The sequence below is a fragment of the Netta rufina genome (assembly GCF_964035555.1).
Source record: "Netta rufina genome assembly, chromosome: 2".
In the NCBI taxonomy this organism is placed as follows: Eukaryota; Metazoa; Chordata; class Aves; order Anseriformes; family Anatidae; genus Netta; species Netta rufina.
The window spans coordinates 82027278-82050367 of NC_140124.1; the positions used below are offsets into that span (position 1 = coordinate 82027278).

General features: G+C 33.7%; 1 protein-coding gene across 1 annotated transcript in view; it reads left to right on the top strand.

The window, feature by feature from the left end:
• Positions 1-17823, top strand: part of DNAH5 (dynein axonemal heavy chain 5) — a gene marked incomplete at both ends in the record, with an annotated part of 122566 nt that extends 104743 nt beyond the window's left edge. Inside the window, 11 exons of the mRNA XM_084281489.1 lie at positions 772-893; positions 1841-1990; positions 4253-4498; positions 6111-6330; positions 6988-7193; positions 8015-8218; positions 8787-9002; positions 11480-11692; positions 13777-13929; positions 15716-15947; positions 17672-17823. Of these exons, the coding sequence (XP_084137615.1) occupies positions 772-893; positions 1841-1990; positions 4253-4498; positions 6111-6330; positions 6988-7193; positions 8015-8218; positions 8787-9002; positions 11480-11692; positions 13777-13929; positions 15716-15947; positions 17672-17823 (2114 nt within the window). The remainder of the gene's footprint in view (positions 1-771; positions 894-1840; positions 1991-4252; positions 4499-6110; positions 6331-6987; positions 7194-8014; positions 8219-8786; positions 9003-11479; positions 11693-13776; positions 13930-15715; positions 15948-17671) is intronic.
• Between the last annotated feature and the right edge of the window lie 5267 nt (positions 17824-23090).

Sequence of the window (23090 nt, forward strand, 5' to 3'; positions counted from 1 at the left end):
CTGAATAGCTTGGAGCTGCTGTATATCGGTGTTCCAAAATCTTCCAAAATATGCTTAATTTTCTAGGCAACAATTACTTATGGGTTATAATTAATTTTTCCAAGTTGAATCTTTAGAAAATCATTTCGAAAATGTGCATTTCTCAATGAACACTTATTTTCAGGCATATTGCATAAAGAAACAGTTACATAAATCCTCAAAGAAGAACAAAGATTAAGGTGAAGGTACATGAACAAATCTAATGTAAACAAACCAAACTGCAAACTGTACTTCACCAAAGATGTTTTAACTTAGAGGTGGTTAAAAATCTTGATTCTTGTAGCCTGTGTTTTATTTTTATTTTGTTTTTGCTTTCTTTTAGTTTAAGTAGAATTCCAAGGAAGGCAAATGCACATACTAAATAAATTATTACATTATCTACAACAATAAAAATTTGAAGAAAAAATGGAAATTCAGCTTCATAACTTCTTTCTTCATAAACTCAAGCTTATTCTTTTACATTAAATATAGGCTTAGCATGTGGTGGGAAGATGATATAGATTTTTAAATGTTATGCTTTAAAGTGGGATGAAAAATAAGATTTGAAAATAAATTTTACATGTTACCTACTCAGAAATTTCTTTATGACTATCCTATATGATAATGCGTTTCTCCAAACTGGTAAGACTTTCTAGTCATGTGGTATCTAGCTTTTTTTTTTTTTTTTTTTTTTTGGGCTGGGGGGGATGTCTCTGAGAATTCTGATTATAGCTAATTCCCATTTTCTTTCAGGTGGTGCTTCTCTGGACCTTAAAGCTTGTCCTCCCAAGCCTGCTAAATGGATCCTGGATATGACTTGGCTGAACTTGGTGGAGCTCAGTAAACTTAGCCAATTTTCAGATATTCTTGACCAAGTAAGCAACAGCTTTTTAAAAGGAATCTCTTTTCTTTGAAGGTGATTATTTGATAATGACAAGGATCAAGATCAAGACATGGAATGAGAAACTGGTTTATTTTATGAATGGAAATGGTAGCCCCAAAATAGTCAGTTTTGGCCCTGACTGCTTAGCAATCTGTATAAAAAGAATTAAAAAAAAACACAACAACAACCACAAAACACACAACAACAACAACCAACAACCACCACCAATGAAAACAACACAGTAAAATGAGAAGAAAGTAGAAACTTTCACACACTACAATTATACTGCTTTTAGACTGGCATACAACTTGACATTATCCAATTCGCGTAATGGAATTTGACTACTTCCTTAAGGTTGTTAGACTTTCTTGCATCCCTGTTGTGCTTTCTTACACATATTTTATCAAGTTTGTTCCAATATTTCAATGATTATATGCAGTAAGAATGAGGGAATGAGTGCTCAGTAAATTCAACACTCACATGAATAACCTTACTGAACACTTAAGTGTATGGTAAAATGGAGTAAGTAAATTGCATTTGTTATACATGAAGAGTACCATCTGTACTGTGAGGAGCAGATATGTACATAGTGTTCCAAAAGCTAACAGCCTAGCTATGTGTGTTCTGACCTTGCTATGCTATTACATTAGTAATGGAGAATAATTAGTAGTAGTCCATCTTTCCTGAATATGAGTACTTGAGGGCGTTATTGCATTGTACAATTTTGTGCTTAAAATCTGAAGGCTTATCGTCTCTTTTCTTAATACCCTTGCTAACCTGTGTAGTAACACTGATAAACAAATGCTTGTGAATGTATTAATAGTTTAATATTAATAGAAATATTAATTAATATAAACATTAATAGTTTCTGAGTTTGTTGCAGTTGAATTGTGACTTGTGTGTTTATTGAGATTTACTCCTTTGATGGTATAACTGCAGATTTCCAGAGCAGAGAAAGAATGGAAAGTCTGGTTTGATAATGAGAATCCCGAAGAAGAACCAGTTCCTTGTGGCTATGATCAATCCCTGGACTGCTTCAGACATCTTCTTCTTATCAGATCTTGGTGCCCTGACAGGACCATAGCTCAGGTACATATATGTCATCACATAATTTATCCAGGTGTTGAAAGAATAATAATCAAAGTATTGCAGTTTAGTACATTTTAATTTCATGATAAAAGCATTTTTCTTATGGACCTTTTCAGTGAATTTTCTGAAGTTCTTCTCAGATAGACAGTCTATCATATTTTACATGTGTTAGCAAAATGATTCCAATATATTGAATGAGCATTAGTCACAGATATTATGAAGATGGGATTTTGTATGGAAACTTATGTGTTTATCCAGTTCTGCCTTATTAGTTCAGATGGTATTTTTGACTGTTCTTGCAATCAAATTAATCCTCATATTAGACTGCAGTGAAGTCTTTTCATTACTTGGTTGCTTGAGGAAAAACAAAACATAAAAATAATTTAATTGTGGAATCATTTCTTGAATGGAACAACTGTAAGACCAACCTTAGAAAAATCTATAATTATGTCTGTTCAAAATTTTTAATTTAAAACCATCTATTTAGAAAGAGAGAAGTAAAAAATTAAATCTTAATAAAATGGTAAGACTTATTTTTAAGAAAAATGAAATTGTAGGAGCCTATTTTTAGTCTTTGTGTTTCTCCAGTGCAAAATAATACATTTATGCAATTTCAGTATGATATCTGGCAATTTACTGAAGTCAGAATAAATCACTAATAGTGTGGTTTTCATGTTATGGATGCAAAACTTTAGACATTGTGACTGGATTCAGAGAAGGTCTTGGCATTTATTGGCATAACTGCAGTCAGTAAAAGGTTAAATGGTACTGTGTAATGAATATCTCAGATGTGTAAAATGTATATGAAATTGAACAAGCAAAATCAGGTCCTCAGTTTTGTTAATGTTTTGTTAACCTTTCATCTTATGATGTTTTATGATAACTGATAGTTAATCAAATGCTAAATGCTGAATATCTTTTTTCTGAGAAGTATCCCAAAGATATCAATTGTGAGATTACTCTACGATAGAAGCAATCTATTGGTTAAGAATACACAAAAAAATATCTCAGACTGTTTGAAAGATCCTTTTAAATTTCTTACTAATAAGGAATGATAATCTTTTTTTTCTTTTTTTTTTTTTTTCCAGTGTATAAATAAGGCATATGTCTCATTCTGCTCAGCTGGGGTGGAGATTTGTTTGAATCTCTGGGTTGGAGGGCAAGACCATGAGTCTTTCAGGGTTTTAGCAAGGTTAAACTTCTACTGATAATTTGCTGAGGCATTATTAGAGACTTGTCAAAAGCACATGCATTCCAAAAAAAAAAAACCACCAAAAACCAGAAATATAGGGAGAGAGAGATAGAGAGATACATAACCACCCATGGGTCCTGCGTTGACTTGTCCTCTTCAGGTTCTCAGTTGGTGGGTGCACATCCAGATGCTCTAGAGTCAGGGTTTTTAAAGCTTAGTCCCTGCTTCTGTGCAGGTTCAGGAGTCTTGGACCACCCTTTCCCAGGTATGCATGATTCATATTGGGGAATGATAGAGAAATGAGTCTGGGGTAGTTCTCTGGGTTCATGGTGGTCTTCTATCCTCTCCACCCCCCTTATTTCAGGTGCAGGCACTGCCTATACAAGGCCCGCTCCCTTGTGTTGGTTCTCTTTCAAGGTGCAAGGTTAAGACACGATGAAAACTACATTGTGGTTGCTTCAGGGAGTTGTACTCCACGGTATAACAGAGATGGTCTTCACCTGCTTCTCTGGGTCTTTCATGTAGCGACAGGTTTTTTTTTTTTCATCATTATTAATATTGACTAATTATTTGTTTAAGCATAAAGGTGGTAAGGACCTAATGACTTTGAAACATCTTATATCCTTTCCTTGTTTTTTCCCCCTAAGATAATATTTTCAAATTATTAAAACTATTCTATTTAGCAGGATTATTGTTTTTATTATCCTGTAATATATGTAGGTGTTATATGTAATATATATAATATTTGTAACAATGCATGCAGCCATATGTAGTAGAATAATTTATAAGCTTTGACTGGTCTTGTAAAGCTGTAAGCAATAACACCTTCAAAGGCTGTGTAGTATGTTAACATATAAACAGTTTGTCGTATGTTTTTATTTCGGCCATTAAATTTATATAACACGACATTTAATATTTTATACATTTTATATAGGCAAAGGCTAATGTAAATTTTAGCAGCCTTTGCTCTTCAGCTTACATATTGGCTGTATTTACACTGGGCAGAAAATTATATTTAGTAATTACAAGGTATGTTAAGATTTACTTTTTTTTTTTTTTTTTTAATACAGGCAAGAAAATACATTGTTGACACTATGGGGGAGAAATATGCAGAAGGAGTCATCTTGGACTTGGAGAAGACATGGGAAGAGTCAGATCCACGTACTCCTCTCATATGCTTTCTTTCCATGGGTTCTGATCCTACAGACTTAATCATTGCTTTGGGAAAAAGGCTGAAGGTGGAGACACGTTATGTTTCCATGGGCCAGGGGCAAGAAGTCCATGCTCGTAAACTTCTACATCAGACAATGGCTCATGTAAGAGACACATTTTTGTTTTTTTTTTTTTTTTTTGAACATTTATAAATTAAAACTCTGTCATGAAATAAAGATGTTTGTTGGGCAGCTAATGCTGATGGAAGAACCTGTCTTTATTTGCATAAATACATGTCCTAAACAATAGAACTGTCTTTTCACATTTATTAAATTGAATATAATAAACTTTTTGATGTTGTGCTGACACGGCTGTTTTTCAGAGGAAATAGTTTTTGCTGTAGGTTGTTGACTGATGAACATATCTGAATAGCTCAATTATTTGGATTGCATGAATTTTTAAAGTTCTTCAGCAAGCATCTCACAACATTTTTTTTTTAGTTTCTTGTATTTTTAGCAATACAAACCTGTTTTGTTAAATGAAGATGAATTTGAAGTATAATTGGAAGTGTAATATAGTATAAGTATGATATATCCAAGTGTAATTGATAATTACATAACATTGGGAAAAATAAGGCTGTATAGCAAAATAGCTTGTATTGCTGTAATGTACATTTTGAACAGGGATGGACAATCTGATAAGACAGGCTTTTTTACAACTGAAAAATGGTAGAATTAAAGAATAAAATTACCTATATCAGAAACAAATGCTAACATGTTCTCATTCAGTGAACTTTGCCCATTAGATGATAGTACAACTGACATGAACAGATTAAGCTTCTTGTGCTTCTGAGATACATGCTTCTTCCCAGTCTGTATAACCAGTTTTCCTATGACTTTTGCCTCCAATTCGCATTTGACAACTTCACATTAAAATCTAATTAGCAGATCAGATGAGAAGAAACATGTTCCAAAGATAAAGAGCTCCTTTTGTTTAATTAAAAGAAACATAGTTACTTTCCCTCACTGTCTAACATACCCTATTAATGAACAGGTATGTGAGACATCTGTATGAGGTACAGTAATTCATATGGGAATGTTTTGATATAAATTGTTTGATACCAGTTTATTAAGATGATGCGTATTTGTTTTTCCCAAACCTATGACCCTTTTGAGGAACCATGTTTAGCAAGCTGCTAAAGAGCAGTTTGTTCTGTCTGTGTAGCTTCTGAGTTACTTTATACTTCTGAGTTTCTTTACTCATGATCAATGAAATCATAGGTTCATCTAGAAAGTCAAGAGTTCTGTTATTTCTCAGTGTTATAGTGACACCCAGATATGTTTTAAATGTAGGGACTACTTGACAAGACCAGATTGGACAAATAAGAACCTCTCATTTAAATGATAAAATCACACAAGATAACAACTCCAGAATGAGCTTCCCACAGCTTAGCTCACATGAGCCTTCTCTTGGAGAAAAAGTACCTTGTATATCTACCATTGCTTTGGATACTGGTCTCCATTTGTACATGAAGTGTACATGAAAACAAATGGTTAAGGCCTTGGTTATGATTTGGTGGGTCTGTGGTGCAAAACTGTGGAGGATTTATTCCTTTAACAATTCTTATAAGCACTTAACACTATTTATACTATCTTTTGCTATAGTTTAGGTACATTGGTTGTGTTCTTTACCTACCTATCGTAAACAAAGATTGATTTTAGTGCTTTCAGTATGCAAACGCTATCCATAACATTATATTCTGCTGTTTTAAACTAGGGAGGTTGGGCACTTCTGCAAAACTGCCACCTTGGACTTGACTTTTTGGGTGAGTTGATGGACACTGTAACAGAGACAGAGACTGTCCATGAAGGCTTTCGACTGTGGATGACAACTGAAATTCACAAACAGTTCCCCATCACGCTTCTTCAAATGTGTATTAAGTTTACCAATGAGCCACCACAAGGGCTCAGAGCTGGACTAAAGAGAACATATAGTGGTAAGTGCTAGAGTGATAATAATTCAAAATTATATTTTGTTTGGTTTTTTTTGGAGTCTTTGTAGTTATTGTGTAGTTGCTCAGTAGCCACTGGTAATGGGTGGAAGTAACTATGAGGAACTGACTATGATAATGCAAGGACACATCTTGATTCTTTGCTTGAGCTAAAAGTTATGAAAGTTAAAAGGAAGAAATCTGCTGAAGTTCTGATTCCAGAGCTAATTAGACAGCAGAACATGGAAATGCTTTTTCTTTTCTCAAATATTGTCTTCTACTATCTCAGTTCTAAATATTTAAATTGTTAATCTCCTCGTGTATTTGGCAGAAAAGCAACATATTAATCTTTGTTGGCTATTAAATGTCCTTTACACTGCATTCAACAAAGGTCTGTAGTCAAAGAGTATTTAGAAAAAAGCAACCCAATGCAAAGTGAACTATTAGCAAGTTGTTTGCTCATTTTCTGAAGTTTACTCTCTTAATTTGGGATACTGCTATGAACTGTCTCCAGCACAGAACATTTTGTAGGACAGTAATTGCCTCTAGGCAGAGGTAGGTAGTCAAATAAATATCTCTAGGACTGATGTTTTAGTACTGATTTGAAGTACTTTTGAAAATACTGCTGCTGTGTTTCTTATAAAGCCCACTTATAATCAATAGGTGTCAGCCAGGATTTACTAGACGTCACTGACATGGTACAATGGAAACCAATGTTGTATGCTGTAGCTTTTCTACACTCCACTATTCAAGAAAGACGCAAGTTTGGATCTCTGGGTTGGAATATACCCTATGAGTTTAACCAAGCTGATTTCAACGCCACTGTGCAATTCATTCAAAACCACTTAGATGGTGTGGATGCCAAGAAGGTAATTAACATTTCTGGGGAAGGTGGATTAAGGTTATAAAACTTTCCAATAGCAGCATATATATACATAGTTCCTAATAACTGAAACACAAATGTGATTTTAAATTATTATTTATTTTCCACAAACAGTCAGTATTCCAAGTATGCATGTCTGTAGACCAGCATGTTTAAATTAGACTTTTAATCAATCTTGTGCATGCAGAATTTCTGGATTAACCCATACGTTAAAACAAACCAAAACCAATGTTCCAGGCCTTCTCACCCTAAAACTTCGGAAGTATAAACCTTAGAAGTATAGACCTTCATTTCAAAGCTAATTATGTCTGATAGTTAAAAATGGACCACTGTTTTTTTTTTTTTTTTTTTTTTTAATATTTTGTTTAAATCAGTATGCTCCAAGCTGTCTTGGCTGCATAAAGACATGGACAGTTGCCTTTACTGACTATGTAGGATTTCTTACATACAGTCCTCACTTTCATTTGGACAGTTGTACAGAGAGAGATATGTGGCAGATCACTTCGCAGTTAGCATTTTAAGTGAAGTTGAAAGTGTGATTGGAATGTAGCTGTATCACTCTTGCTCAGATGCCAGAATAAGCCTCTTTAATTAGTTGCCAATGAATTATATTTTGAGAAATCCTTGAAGTTGTTCTGGGAATACAGTGTTATATTAACACAAGAGTGGTAAGAAAATAACTTGCTTTCAAAAGGGACAGGGTTACAGGACTTTGTATATCAGATGTTCTTACTAAGGAAGATATAAGGTATAAGATATAAGTGAGAAGAGGATTAGCTGAAGTCACTTTTTTCTGTTTGGTTTCAGGGGATCTCCTGGAGTACTGTTTGTTACATGATAGGTGAGATTCAGTATGGTGGCCGTGTGACAGATGACTATGACAAAAGGCTGATGAACACCTTTGTAAAGGTTTGGTTCAGTGAAAATACATTCAGCCAAGAATTCTGCTTCTACAAAGGATACAGCATACCCAAATGTACTATGGTTGATCAATATCTTCAGTACATACAGGTTGGTAAATGAAAGCTTCTCAACAGGGGAAAAAACATAATTCACTTAAGTTTCTCACAAGTTTCTTTGTTCCTGAATTTTGTCTTTTCTTCTGAGTATGTGTTTTGTCTCTTCTTCACAGACTCTTTATTGCTTTTTAACAATGTGTATTTTTTAGTGACAGTACTAGTTATCATTATTATCACGTCAGTGCCCTTTTCTTTTTCATGTGATTTACTTGAGGGATGTAGCTGAAGGGATAAGTTAAGGGATAATTTAAGTTATTAAAGAGTGTACAGAATGGAGTCCAGCTATTGGGTACAACCTCACAAAAACAAAGAACATAGACATATGAGAGAACAAGTTGACTATTGGAATAATGTATGAAGGTAAAAACTAAATTTATTAACTTTGGTGTGACTTGGGCCATGACATGACAAATAACTCGCAGAAAGTTATTTGCAGTAAGACTGTGTGAAGAGATCCAGCTACTTACTTAACCATGTAAGATTGTTTGTTTGTTATTTTTAAAAATAATTAGCATATAAATCTATCTCAAATTGTGCTCTTTTTATGTTTCACTATGTAGAGCCTTCCTGCTTATGACACACCAGAGGTATTTGGTTTGCACCCCAATGCTGATATCACTTACCAAAGTAAGCTTTCCAAAGATGTATTGGATATCATCCTCTGTATTCAGCCTAAAGACAGCTCTGGTGGAGGAGGTGAAACCAGGGAGGCAATTGTAGCCAGACTGGCTGATGATATGCTAGAAAAGCTTCCTGATGATTATGTACCATTTGAAGTGAGTGATTGAAATTCTGTCAAAGACATTTGCTCTTTCTTGCTTTGTATGGATTAAAAAAAAAAAAAAAAAGTATATATTTTTAAAAATTGTATCTGAATTAATTTATACAAAAAATACTTCAAAAACATAAAGTGGCCTGACCAAACTCTTAACATCTATAATGAAGTCACTAGGTGTATGCTGAAGGGCTTATATAAGAGCTTTTTCAAAATATTAAACTACTTAATGCTTAAGTTGTCATTTGCACTACGGAGGTTAGGGGAGGTCATCAGTTTTTCAGACAAGCTTGTTGACATTGTAGTAGAAAACTGAGGTGGTGCTACAAATGTAGTTATGCTTCTAAATGTATTACCGCTTTAATATGCGTATTACCATGGGAGTCAGCTTACAACCTGAACATACTTTTAGGTTGTTTTAATTTCCAATGGTAGGGAATGATTTTCTTCAGTGAAACGAATGCCAAAAAGCTTGAAAAGCTTGAAAAGCTTTCATTGTCTCAAACCTAGTGTTGGTATCTCATATTAATTCATATTAACACGTAGTAGCCCATGTAATGTTATTTGTAATGGCCACTTGATGCCTCACAGTCATTTCTTTTCTGAAATACTAACTTCTTTTTATGTGGAAGATGGGATGTTTCTAGAAATGAGATATTTCTTAAAAAGTTAGAAAACACTTACTGATGACAAGATACATGGACACACGAATTGACTGTACTCTGTCCCCATCCTCAGGACTACAATTTAGCTGAGTATTTGAAAAAGTATTGTTTCTGCGTCTAAGTTGTACTTTAGTACCCCAGAATTTTAGGATACTGACATATTTCGTACCAAATAAAGCTGGTTACGAACATAAATGACAGGAAAGTGCTTGTAAAATAGGTATCGTTCCAATGTTTCCCATATCAGAGGATGCTGAACTTTTGTGTTTATCTACAAAAGCATAAAAGCAAGAAGGTTTGATTATGACACTAGTAAAGCATTTGCAGTAGTTTTGTTATGAAATAGATATGAATCATTGCAATACATCATCGGAAAAAATATCATACCTGTGTTTTATGCAAGGGCTAGCTTTAACAGATTCCCAAACTTTCCACCTGCTCATTTAGGCAATAAGATGTTTTACTGATTAAATCCTGCCATCTCCTTATTGAGGAAGATCTATCTTCCTATCCTTAGTCATCTGACATTTTGATTACTCTTTAATGGAAGTTAGCACAAAGACCTAATAGAGAGCTAAGTACCTTATGAACCCCTAAATTTTCCTGCTAGGATACTGAACTGTGAGAAAGGAGCGAAGAGATTTGTACAGTCTGACACTCTTCTTTTTCTTTTTCTACAGTAATAAGTTTTTGAGTATAGACTCTTTTCAGATACTCATGTCTTATGTCTGTTGCTTTGTGTTTTCTGTAGCCCATTTTGAGTTTCATAGCCTTCTTTCCCCCAAAATGACATAATTATGATAATGTAGTTTATCTGAACAGATTAGTTATGTATCAGAATTTTGAATACTATCTATCTAGCAGTCTTTCAAATGTTTGTACTTGCTGAAGTTTCTGACCTAGAGTCTTCCTAGAAGCCTGAGTTTTATGACTTTCCAAAAGACCATATGTGCTGAACCAGAAGTCTGAAATCTGCAAAGAACTGCAATTTTTTCAGCTTCTCAGAACGGTATTACTTTAGTGATGGGCTAAATCTCCTGGTAGTTCTTAGTCCATCTCTCTTCAACTTCTACCTAGCATCTTCAAGAATAAATATGTGGATTAATAAAGGCATATATTGCATACTGTTGTTGTATAGGTACATTTGTCTCTATTAAGTTTGCAGTAGATCTATTTTGGAAGATCAGCTTTGATCCTGATCTGTCTCAAATTTCATTTCCCCTCTAAATGAAATTCAGTTTGTATCAATAACAGTGAATGAGCAGTACTAAAGTTTTTCACTTGTTGAAAATTACTTAAAGTCCTCATTTTGGTAGTTGTTTTAGAACAAATGTGTAGCAAAATCCTGATAAGCTTAGAAATGTTACATGTATTTCTAAGAGGGTTGATACTATATATATAACTCAGTATACATGATATACTAATATATGGTATGATAGATAATTTTTTGATCTTTGGCACAAATAGAGCTATATAGATTACAAAATTTCTAGTTATGTCCCTACAGTTGTTGTTAAATTGTTAACTTTACACTTTTAAATGGCTTTTTAAATGACTTTAGCTCGTAGAGTTATATATATACTAAATCATGACTTAGACTAAAAATAGAGGCAGTCTCAGCATTGTAGAATTCACTTGGAACAAAATCCTATGTTTGTGTTGCAGAGAACTTGAGGGTTATGCCAAACTGACCCCTTAACTGACCACTTAGTTAAAGTAATATAGCGTAAAAATTGTATTGGTGCCTAATCTCGACATAAATCCAGCTTTGGCTTTTATTTCTGTTGAAGGGTCTATGTTTTTCTACTTACAGGTAAAAGAGAAACTAAAGAACATGGGACCTTTTCAGCCTATGAACATATTTTTACGACAGGAGATTGAACAAATGCAGAGAGTTATTTCATTAGTGAGAAGCACTCTGACTGATCTAAAACTTGCCATCGATGGAACAATTGTTATGAGTGAAAATCTGAGGGATGCTTTAGACTGCATGTATGATGGAAGAATTCCTGCTAGCTGGACAAAAGTAGGTGTGCATCCCTTGTTTTGTTAGAAAAAATAAGTATTTATTTATTATTATTTTTTTAGAGTTAGATTAAACTTCTAGACAGACAGTAAATACTTTTTTAAACATAAGTGTCCGTGTTAACCAGGACACAGTGTGACTGCTGGGGTAGAATTTGGGCTAAAATAAGAACAGTCAAAACAAGTCTTCTTTCATTTATAAAAATAGAAATGGGTGTGGCAGATGCATATATTTCCCATTTTAATAGACTATGTGTACTGGCAGGTTAGAAGGCTAGAGAGAACAGAATAACTTTAAATGCAGTGATAGATTTTCAAAAACAGCACCCACACTAGTGGGCCATTTTGGTGCTATTCTTTGAAACTAGGACTTGTAGTCACAGAATCACAGAATAGTAGAAGATGGAAGGGACCTCTGGAGATAGTCTAGTCCAACCCCACGTAAAGTGAGGTCAACTAAAGCGGGTGTCACAGGACTCTCCAAGACTAGAGCCTAAAACCATTCTCGGAAATCTGTGTTCTGGTATTCAACCACCCTCACTGTAAAGAAGGAAAAAAAAAGAACTGATTTCTTAAGCTTAAATAGAATTTCCCATGTTTCATCTTGTGCCTTTTGTCCTTTCACTCTGAAGGCTCTGGATCCACCATCATTCTCCCCACACATGGTATGAGCATTGATAATATCTCCCCTGAGCCTTCTCTTCTGCATGTTAAACAATCCCAGCTCTCTCAGCCAGTCTGCATATGATAGATGCTCACATCCCTTAACCATCTTTCCGGCACTTCTGAAGACTTGCAAAATATTGATTATGTCATTTTTTTTGGTCATGGTATGGTTGATAGTGGTGTGGTAACTACAACAGTCTCATCAAATCCTAAATGTTTTCATATTCTAGCATTGTGCTAGGCTGTATGTCCTGGTGATGTTATTTCCAAATAGGGGTAAAATTAAATATTTCAGTAATAATTATACACTAATTTAGAGTAAAATGAAATATGTTTCTCAGAGAAAAGAGTGGGAAACTGTCTAATGGATAGAAATGGCATTGGGTTTTATTAAGCTATTCAGCTGCTTAGGATTTTTTTTTTTTTTAATTTCTTTTCGTATATTGAGAAATTCCTACTCACTGGACAGCTCTAATAGAGATGATAAAAACATATAGATGTGCTCAGAGCAACGTAGGTACTGTCCTCCCCACTTCTCCAACTTCAGATAGAATTGCTCTATGAATTATTCAGCTATTTGGGTAACCAAAGAACTCTTTCGCTTATGTATTTTAATGAGATACTTGATTATATTTAAAAACATAAACCAGTCACCCAGTTAATTCTTTTGAAGGCAATTAACTTTTTTAATTTAAAGATTTCATTTTATTACATTTGTACTGAATCCATGGGCTGAAATCTGACAGCTCTCTTTGATTTAAAGAAAGTAATTCAATTATTCCAGTCTTTCACTTACAAATCAGAAATACAAATTGTTTTCAGGGATAATGAAAGCTGTTAATGTCAGCTGATGGAAATAAATGTAGAGAGGTTTGTTTTGCTTTGTTTTTTATTAACAAAGTATTTTCATGGTACAAAACAGACCATAATGGATGCTTCACAAAATAAGTATGATACGACCATTCAAAGAAAAAAACGTCATAAATATTTCCATAGTATAATTTCAATTTTCCTTAACATTTTTTTTTTTTTTCAGAAAAAGCTGAATAGTTTTGGCAGAAATCCTATTATCTTGAAGCAATGACCCTGACTTTAGAAAGACATGTAGACAATATTTCTTCCTAGTTCAAACAGCTATCTAATTTTGTGAAAACATCATAAAATAGACAATTACCACAGGGAGCATTAAGCATATCTGAATGGAATGGTAGCAATGAATTTGAACAGAACAAGAATTTGCTTCAGGTTTCAGTGTGAGGCAACTATCAGGCTAAAAGCTAATGTATAAAAAATGAGCTTTAAACATGCTTTACTCTTATTACCTTGTGTACTGATGAATTACTTTTAATTGACATGAATATGATGTTTTAAAACTGTTGAACAAGATTAAAAACTGAATACACATTTTATTATTTTTAGGCATCTTGGGCTTCCAGTACACTTGGTTTCTGGTTTACTGAACTTCTAGAAAGAAACCACCAATTTTACAGTTGGATTTTTGAAAGACGACCAAACTGCTTCTGGATGACAGGATTTTTTAATCCTCAAGGATTTTTAACTGCAATGAGACAGGTAAACAGTATTCAAAGCCTCACTCTGCCTATTCCTAGATATACTTTTGAAATGTATATTGGTGTGATGGATGCTGAGTTATGCACATGGCTCCATCTTAGCAACAATGAAGATATATGACCGCATAACTGATTATGACTTACTGAGTGAAGTGGTCTTCCAGCACATGTACTTTTTCATTATCAAGCACTAGTATGTTAATTTTTGTTTCACTACTTTGATCCTAGGCCTATGAGGGCTACCTTACAACATTATTAAGGTATAGTGGAGAAGTAATGTCTCATTATTGTGTTGCTATTCAGACATTCCTGAAAAGAGGTGTTACAGCCATGAACTACTTTTCTTTCTTTTTTTTTTTTTTCTTTTTCTTTTTTTCCCCTTCCTTTTGTTCTGTGTTCAGTTCTCTCCCAGAGTTACTTTTCCTTTAAAAGCAGACAATAAATATCTATGCTGATCAGCATACTGGGACATACATTGGAGATGATAATTCTGTCATACTGGGAAAGAATACTCAGGTAGGAATGCAATGGGAGCTCAGACAAAAGCTAACTTTTGGAGGAGACAGAACGAAGGCTTACAGAAAAGGGAAACCTTGTCTCTCTCTCAAATCTGGGTAGTGTAATCTTTGGATATCTAACTGAAGTTTCAGTGGGTGATCTACTAAAAGCACAGCCATATAACCTTGGAATTGTGTAACAAAATACTTTTCTTGAATAAACAGTCCTAAGTATCTTGCACCCAAACCTGTGGAAAGGATTTATTAGTAGTATCTGAAACAAGTGGAATCTTCTGAACTTTTCTGCTTCCCTAGTAGAGAACGAGAGGTACATAACAACATAAAGGTCACAGGTAAACAACAAAGTGTCTGTCTGGGCTCTGCTCTTGAGCTCTACCGTGAAATAAATAGAAATGAGAAAAATGAACAGCTACAATGATAATTGAACTTTAACTCTTCTGCTCTTTTAAAGCAGCTAATTAAATGCAGTATGGGGTAAACATTAACTTCAAAATGAATTCCAGTTACTTCAAACAAAGGTCTTGAAAAAAAGTTTAATAAACTGGGATAAAACTTAGGTGTGACATAACTTAACAGCAGGAAATAATAAGGAATAGGGCAAGACAGTTGGGCAAGTGTTGTCGGGTGCTGTAATTAACTGACTAAATTTGAAATATGTGTTGACTCTTGAACACATCCATCTCCAAGTGTTTTTTTTTTTTTTTTTTTTTTTTTTTTGACAGTCACTTTAAGTAGTTTTAGAGCTGAGTGAGCTCCCTCTCACTATTAAGAATAAAATTAATGAATACCATTATTACAAGAAAAGGTAGGCAATCCCAGAAAACGTGCAGCAAAACATGCATTTTGCTTTTTTTCATTGTAAATGTTTTACTTATCACAATGGTTTCTTATTTCCTGAAAGCTGTGAAATTTTCATGTTCACAAGAGCCAACAACAGCATTCATTGGTTGTGTTACTGTATTGTTGTAACATACTGTATATAATAAAAAGATTAAAATAATAAATAAAAATAAATTAAAATAAAAATCAAATACAGCAGATAAAGTACTGGAAGCCTTGTAGTACCATCCCATTGTTGGCTTAGAGAGAAGGCTAATGCTGTAGACATGTATAGTATAAAAAGTTAAATTTGAGAGGGTAAATTATGACCGTACAAATATAAATATATATATAATAAATATAAATATATAATATAATAAATGCTTGGAAAAATATGGTTCTCCGAATATGTAAAAACGTAACCTCCAGATCTTCATCTGTTTTGGGCAGGAAATAACAAGGGCTAACAAAGGATGGGCTCTGGACAGTGTTGTGCTGTGCAACGAGGTCACTAAGTGGATGAAAGATGATATCACAAGCCCTCCTATGGAAGGTGTCTATGTGTATGGGCTGTATTTGGAAGGAGCTAGCTGGGACAGAAGAAACATGAGACTGACTGAATCTAAACCCAAGGTGCTCTTCGAGATGATGCCAGTTATAAGGATATATGCAGAGAACAACAGTACGTAACTGAATTGTAAAGGACATTAATTTGATAGACTTTAATGTAACTTTTTTTTTTTTTTTCAGCTGCATGAAAGTCTCTTGAGCTTCAGGGATTTCATCAGGCTTTCTCTATTCATGTATACATACAGAATCTTTTTCAACAGGACAGGCTTCTCAGTCTTCTATATAAAATGAGCTAGTGGCCTTCCTTGATAATCAATAATGGGCATTTCTTCCCCTAATATTTAGATAGGTCTCTATGTTCTGTTCTTAATGGTGTTAATAACTTTTTAAAACCCATTACAGATGAACTGTTCTCTGCCTTGTGACAAACATGCTCACATTCAGTCTTTCGCTGCAATTAGAAGCCATAATTGCTGGTGCAAATACATACTGTATTTTAACACTAATGTAGATGCTAGTAATGTTCTTAATACACAACTCTGAAAATACTGTTGCTTACTTTTCTCAAAAAGTATATGGGTAGTGTGTGGCTCTTAAGTGAGTTAGTCTATTTTCTCATTGGTATTTTGAAGTGCTAGGTATACACTTGCCATGATAGCTTATATAACAGAAGTTTATATATCATAAACCTGGATATTTGCAGAATGCCACTCCTAAACTGATGAGGTGGTTGAATCAAAATATAAAACCATACATAAGCTTTGAAACCTAAACCCCCACACCAAAATCCACTGCAATATACAAGTTTTTTTTATATCCATAAATGTATGTATACACATATATTTACAACATTATATATATAAACATGTATATCACACACATAAGTTATTTATGGTATTCATATAACATATATGTTGTATATGTGCTGTATATACATAAAAATACACTCCTTTTTTCCTGGACAAGGCTATGCTTGAGTTAACAGAGGCAGCAAGCGGTGGCAAGAAGCGATGGAAAATGTTTTGGTCTTTGAGAAAGAAAAGGGCTATAAGAACTGAAAGAAAATTAGGGAGTTAAAGAACAATAAAAATACTGTTTTATGGAAATGTGTGATTTGGATTATTATTACACGTGTGTGTTTGAATAAAATAGGAAATAACATTGAATAGTGCAATAGGATAGGAATATCCAATGTTGAATGTAAATCTGGAAGTTTCCATTTAAAGTGTTCCACCTCCAGAAGCAAAGTCTGCTTACATGATATTTTATCAGGGTTTTCTGTAGCTAATCTTTTATAAGAGACATAATGACTGTGAAAGCAGCCAATATGCCAAATAATGAACACTGAAATATTAAGACTAGACTATTTTTCTGATTCTTTAGTGAAAATGTTGATTTATATTCTGAAATTCTGTCTGAATTTCAAAATGTATAGTTCAGTGTTTTTCCATGAGTAGGGCATATTGTTATTTTGACATATTAATAATATATTTTTAAGCCACTGCTCAGTGGACAGGTTGAACTAATAATTATGCTAAACAAGCTAGAGCATCCATTTACATTTCTTGCTACATCTAGTTCCTGGGGGCTGACATTAAATTCTAAGCCTCCAGGAATTTCAAGGATTGCAATATTACCTTCATCTGGCAATAGCACAATAATGAACAGTGTGAGAATCAAGTATGATTTTTTTTTTAGGTGGTGATGGAGAAATGTGTGCTATTGAACTTTGATTCAGTTTTATGTTTGCCTTGTGCCCAATCTTTTAAGGCCCCGTTTTCATACCCCAGTTTCATTATTTATTTATTTTTTTAAATGTCTTTTCTGTCTTCTCAGCTTCAAAGGATCCATGTTTATATTCATGTCCGGTGTACAAAAAGACTGTTCGAACAGATCTGAATTACATTGCTGCCATGGATCTTAGAACCCTTCAGCCTCCAGAGCACTGGGTATTGCGTGGGGTAGCACTTCTGTGTGATGTCAAATAATGCTGAAAAAGGTTTACTAATTCTTTTCTGATTTTAAATATTAGCATTGACGTAGCTAGCTATATGATAGATTGTTTTATAAAAATGTATTTTCTATGTCATAGACACCATTGTGGCCATTACAATATTTTTTTCTCAATAAACCTATACAATAGGCTTATAAAGGCTAAATCTTAGAATAATAATACATTTGACAAATAGATTCAAGCACTACCTTTGAAGTCTTGGTTTTCATGATAAATATTTAGAGTTCCTATCTCACTAATGTGTACTTTATTTTATCCTGAATAAAGATTGATTTGAACACTGTTACTTTTCAGTGGTTAATTATGGTTGTATCAGGGCTTCAAGCAGCTAAACACATATCTTTATTTTATTTATTTATTTATTTATTTATTTTGCCTATGGAAAGCTAAGACGAGTTGATAATTCATATTAGTTAATATACTTCATGATGATGTTCAAAGATTATCTTCTGTCTTCTAGGTGGCTTGCTCTCTAAATAAGGAAGGTAAGACTGGAACAATGTTGCATCTGTTCCATCACTTGGAAAACAATATCATTGTATTACATAGGAAAGCAAGCATTTGACAGCTGCCAGAATTCTTTAATATCCAATTCATGACCTATAAATAAATAATGGAGAGGAAGAAAATCGTTCCATAAAAATGATGTTGCTTCCTCTTTTTTTTTTTTTTTGTGTGCTGTTACACCAAATGTGTAACCTTCATCAAGGTTATTAGTTGTTTAGCTTTATCTTTGTTTCTGCTATATTTTTGCAATGTTGTGATTTTATATATTGTTCTTTTTTCTTTATCCTTTTCTACTTATGTGCTGAAGTCTTTTTGCACTTCAGCTAGCTAAGTCCACGTGGGAGTCTATCTTCAGAGAGAAATTTTAATACCTCTACTTAGTTGAACACTGTTGGCTTTGCAAATCAAGTACACTTTTGTAGTCATCAAAAAGTCAAAAAGTCTTTTTTTTTTTTTTTCTTTTTGAGTCAAATAAGTCATGTACCTTAGAGTGAGCCTCTAGTCATTCACGATAAAAACTACTGTAGAAGATTCTATTAAACTAAAAGAAGAGAGATTTAGTTTAGATGTTAGAGATGTTAAGAAGAAATTCTTTGTACAGAGGGCGGTGAGGCACTGGAACAAGTTGCCCAGAGAAGTTGTGGATGTCCCATCCCTGGAAGTGTTTACGGCTAGGTTTGATGGGGCCTTGGCCACCTGGTCTAGTGGGAGGTATCCCTGTCTATGGCAGGGGGGTTGGAACTGGACGATCTTTAAAGTCGCTTCCAACCCAAACCATTCTGTGACTGTATAATTCTAAGAGGAAGCAGAAAGAGAAAGTATTTCTGGTGCATCCGTCATACATAAACGCAGCAATGGAGAAGCTGTTTTCAATTTTATGTCAAATCCATACATGGAATTTGAAGGGTTCCACTTTCAGAGATTATAAGGAAGAAAGAAAAGAAATTTTTATCACAGTGGGCAATACAGTTCCATCTTTATAGTAAAAGTGTAGTCATCATTACAAATATATATATATATTTAAAAGTACATTATTAAATTCTATGTACTAACTGGATTATAGAGAAAGTATCTCATTCTGAATTGCCATTCATTAAATTCTTTTGATTTTTATTATTATTATTTTATTTTCCTTTCCTTGCTTGGAAAATTATCCTGTTCTAACTAGCTGGAGCTGAACATGCAATGTTGCTTCTTAATGAATCTTGAAATGGAGCTTGACTAGTGCTCATATACAACATTCTTATTTTTATCAATCATGTTTTAACATCATGTTTGCATTGCATAAGCATGATATATGTGTACAAATATCCAAAGGATTCTGGAACATATATAAGGCTTAGGAAAAAACACTGCAGAGTTAGATTCATATGAGACATAGCTCATCAGTTGTGTAAAATAAAAACTCTATTAAATAGATGAAGAAAAATGACATAGTTCTTTATGGATCTTAAAATCTACTTGATGTACAGTTTACTGGAGCATCTGGCATCTTCTTTCAGTCTACAATATGCTTTTTCTTAAAAATTTCTAACTCCTATACAAGTTTTTTCTTTACCCTTTGTTCTTATAAAAGCTTAAAGTTAAAAAATCCATCATGAGTGACAGTGTATGTGTGTTTGTGTATGAATACAGTAAAAGGAAAATTAAAATCTGGGCTTTTAAACTAACCAGTGAATACAAGTTGCCAATCTGAATTTGCCTGTGAAATCTGCACATAGGTAGGAATAGAAATTTGTATTTATGTGCATATCATATCTTTTAAAAAAAGATATTTTCAAAACAGAGAACAATAACAAGAAGAACCAACACTGAGAAAGCTGAAAGAAGAAAGAGTGAGAAGAGGAATATGTATTAAATATTTTTATTTCAAGTTTATTTTACATTTTAAATATTTATTATTTGAAATGGGTAACAACTTTTAACTCTCAACTTTTTAGTGAAGCCATTATTTCTGCTGTAATCACTCTGAGAACTGTAGTAGCTATTTCAGTTTTTGCTGTTGGAGGATATGAGACATTCTACTTTGGCAAGAAAAGCAGGTGTTATCTGAGGTCAAGAAACTTTGGACAAAAAAGAAGAGCCAGGAAACTACCTGAAAGAAAAATACTTAGCATGGTCTAATAGAAGGTACTGTAACTTGCAAGACAGTGTTTTTGCATGCATTTGCTGCTAATAACTTTCAGTTTGCAGTTTCTCTATTAAACCACTACAAGAACTGCAGTTAGTATACGTAGCTCTTCACTCAGAGCACCACCATCCTGCCCAACTTCCATAACTTGAATATAAAATGTTTGTTTTTTTTTTTTTCCTTGAGAAAAAAGTAAGCTAGAATATCTTTTCAATTAGCCTTTCTTTTCAATTAGCCTTACTAAATCGTATGTCACATAATGCTTCCCTGTATTTAGGTTGAAACAGCTCATAAATCTATCTTGCTTGCTCTGAGTGATCTGTGATGCCGGTATAGTAATAGTAGATTAGTTTGGTAAGGGCACTATAAGTAGTCTTTCTTTTTTCTTGCTAATCTGATCAATACATACTTAGAAAATAAATGCTGAATGATGATGAAACCTGCTATCTCTGTATGTGATTGTGGCAAGAGTGGATGTGCAAACCTGGACTAGAAGCTGCGTAAAATAAAATGTGTTTAATACATCTCCCTTTTTTAGCTATTATTTGCAAAAATCAATTCCTTTGTACTAACTTACATAAATCAATATTGTTTCAATTGAGATGTTTTGAAGAAAAGATGCAGACAATAAATAAATTATTGCAGTCAAAATGAAGACTGTGCCTTCAAAAAAAAGATGCTCAATTCGTTTCACGCACAAAATAAGTTGCTTCACATTTCTTCTTGACACTGTGTTGTGGAATAATCAAGCTCAAAAGTATATATTAGAGTAGGCAATGACATGTTGAGTTTTCATTCTAAGTATTTTGAAGATATTCTATCATTTTTGAGTGATAGAAAAAGTGAGCCAACAAAGAAATAATTCTTGCTAAGGATAAAAAATCACTTTACATTCGATGTTTTCCTATTTTGGTCACCAAATTCTGTATAGTAATCCTTACTTACAGAGGACAAATAAAGCTATTCTTTATTCTTCCAAAGCAAGAGGTCTCAAGTGAATTATATTTGAAGTTCAGTATGTTTGCTACTTGGATAAAGTAAGAAGCCAATTAAGAAATACATGATATATGCATAATAGGAGAAATTTCACAAAAGGAGGATGTACAGCAAAACATGGAAATGAAATCTTTATGAAGAAAAGTACTGTCTTTGAATTGCAAAAATTCAATCAACTGATTTTGGTGTTACACTCTTGTATCAGCATAATAAAAATTGTGCTTGATCCCTACACAGTGAATGAGAAATTGCATAATGAGTTGAGTTTTTAAGCAAATTTGGGTGAATCTTTTCTCCCTTAATTCGATTACAATAAACAAATAAAAAAATAAAAAAAGGAAATAATATTCCTCCAAGAGCTAGTTGTTTGCACTGGATATGCAGTGGTTTCTGGTCTCTATAATACTAAAATTACCAGATGGAAAATCAGACCCTGGAAATATCATCCAATATCATCCACCAATATCATTTGGTGTTTTATGTTTGGTGTATGCAGTTGAGTACAACCAGAGATGTTCTCAGAATAGTACTTCATGAGCAGGTTGCTTTTACATTGTGTAGAATGAGTTCTTGTCTTTAAAAAGAAAAAAAAACAAAAAACGGCTCATAAGAATGCAAGGGAGAGTCATGTTAGAAAGTAGAGGGGATCGGAATCACCTCAACATTTTATTGTACGTTTTATTTATTAAATTATTTTTATTTTAGGGTAAATGTTCTCTAGATCTATTACTTGTAACCATGGATGTTAGCTGTGGTATCACGTGTACGCGGATGTTGAGTATTAGACCTATATAGCGTGCTTCTGTTTTTCTCACACACTATATAGGAAAGTTTCAGACATTGTCTTTTCAGATATTTTATCAAACCTTTGAGAACACTCTGTGATTCTGTGACCATTCTAAATTATCATGATGACTTGATTGTGTTGTAGATTCACAGTGCCTATGGGTATAAAGAAAGTGGCAGGATTTCACAGCTTATATTGTGGACCAGGGGGCATCTGGACTCTGGATGCAGTTCTCACTATTTAATCACACTGGTTTTGTTTCCTTTTCTAGCACCTGTGCATTGGGAGTATGGAAATCAGATATATTTCAGAGATTAAATTTTTGGTATTGGTATTTGCAAAATGTGCTGACAGTGAAAAGTGTAGGAACAGTACAAATGTCTTTATAATTAGACAATTCAGAGCTTTGGTCTGTTACTGTATCTTGCATCTTGTAGGTTTTACATGGCACACTGTGGCACTGGGACAGTCAATAAAAAAACATCTTTGTACTTTTTCTTAAGAAGAGATTGTTCCTTGCATTAAGTGGAGATAAGAGAGATCTGAGGAGGGATCAAGACAATCGAAATGGGTACTGAGAACAGAGCATTTTCTGCCATTCATCTAAATAAGGTTAAGGCTCAGGGGTGGAAGCTTTTGAAATAAAAGCAGCTCTGTTCCTGAACTTATTTGATAAAATAGTCTTGCTTGCCCTCTTTCTCTTCTGACTTCCTTTATTTATTTATTTTCAGTGGGAATATTTTATTTCCTTGATTAAAGTATTTAAACCCCATAATTATTGTTATAAAGGGTACAAGTAGAAGTGGCTAATAATTTTAGA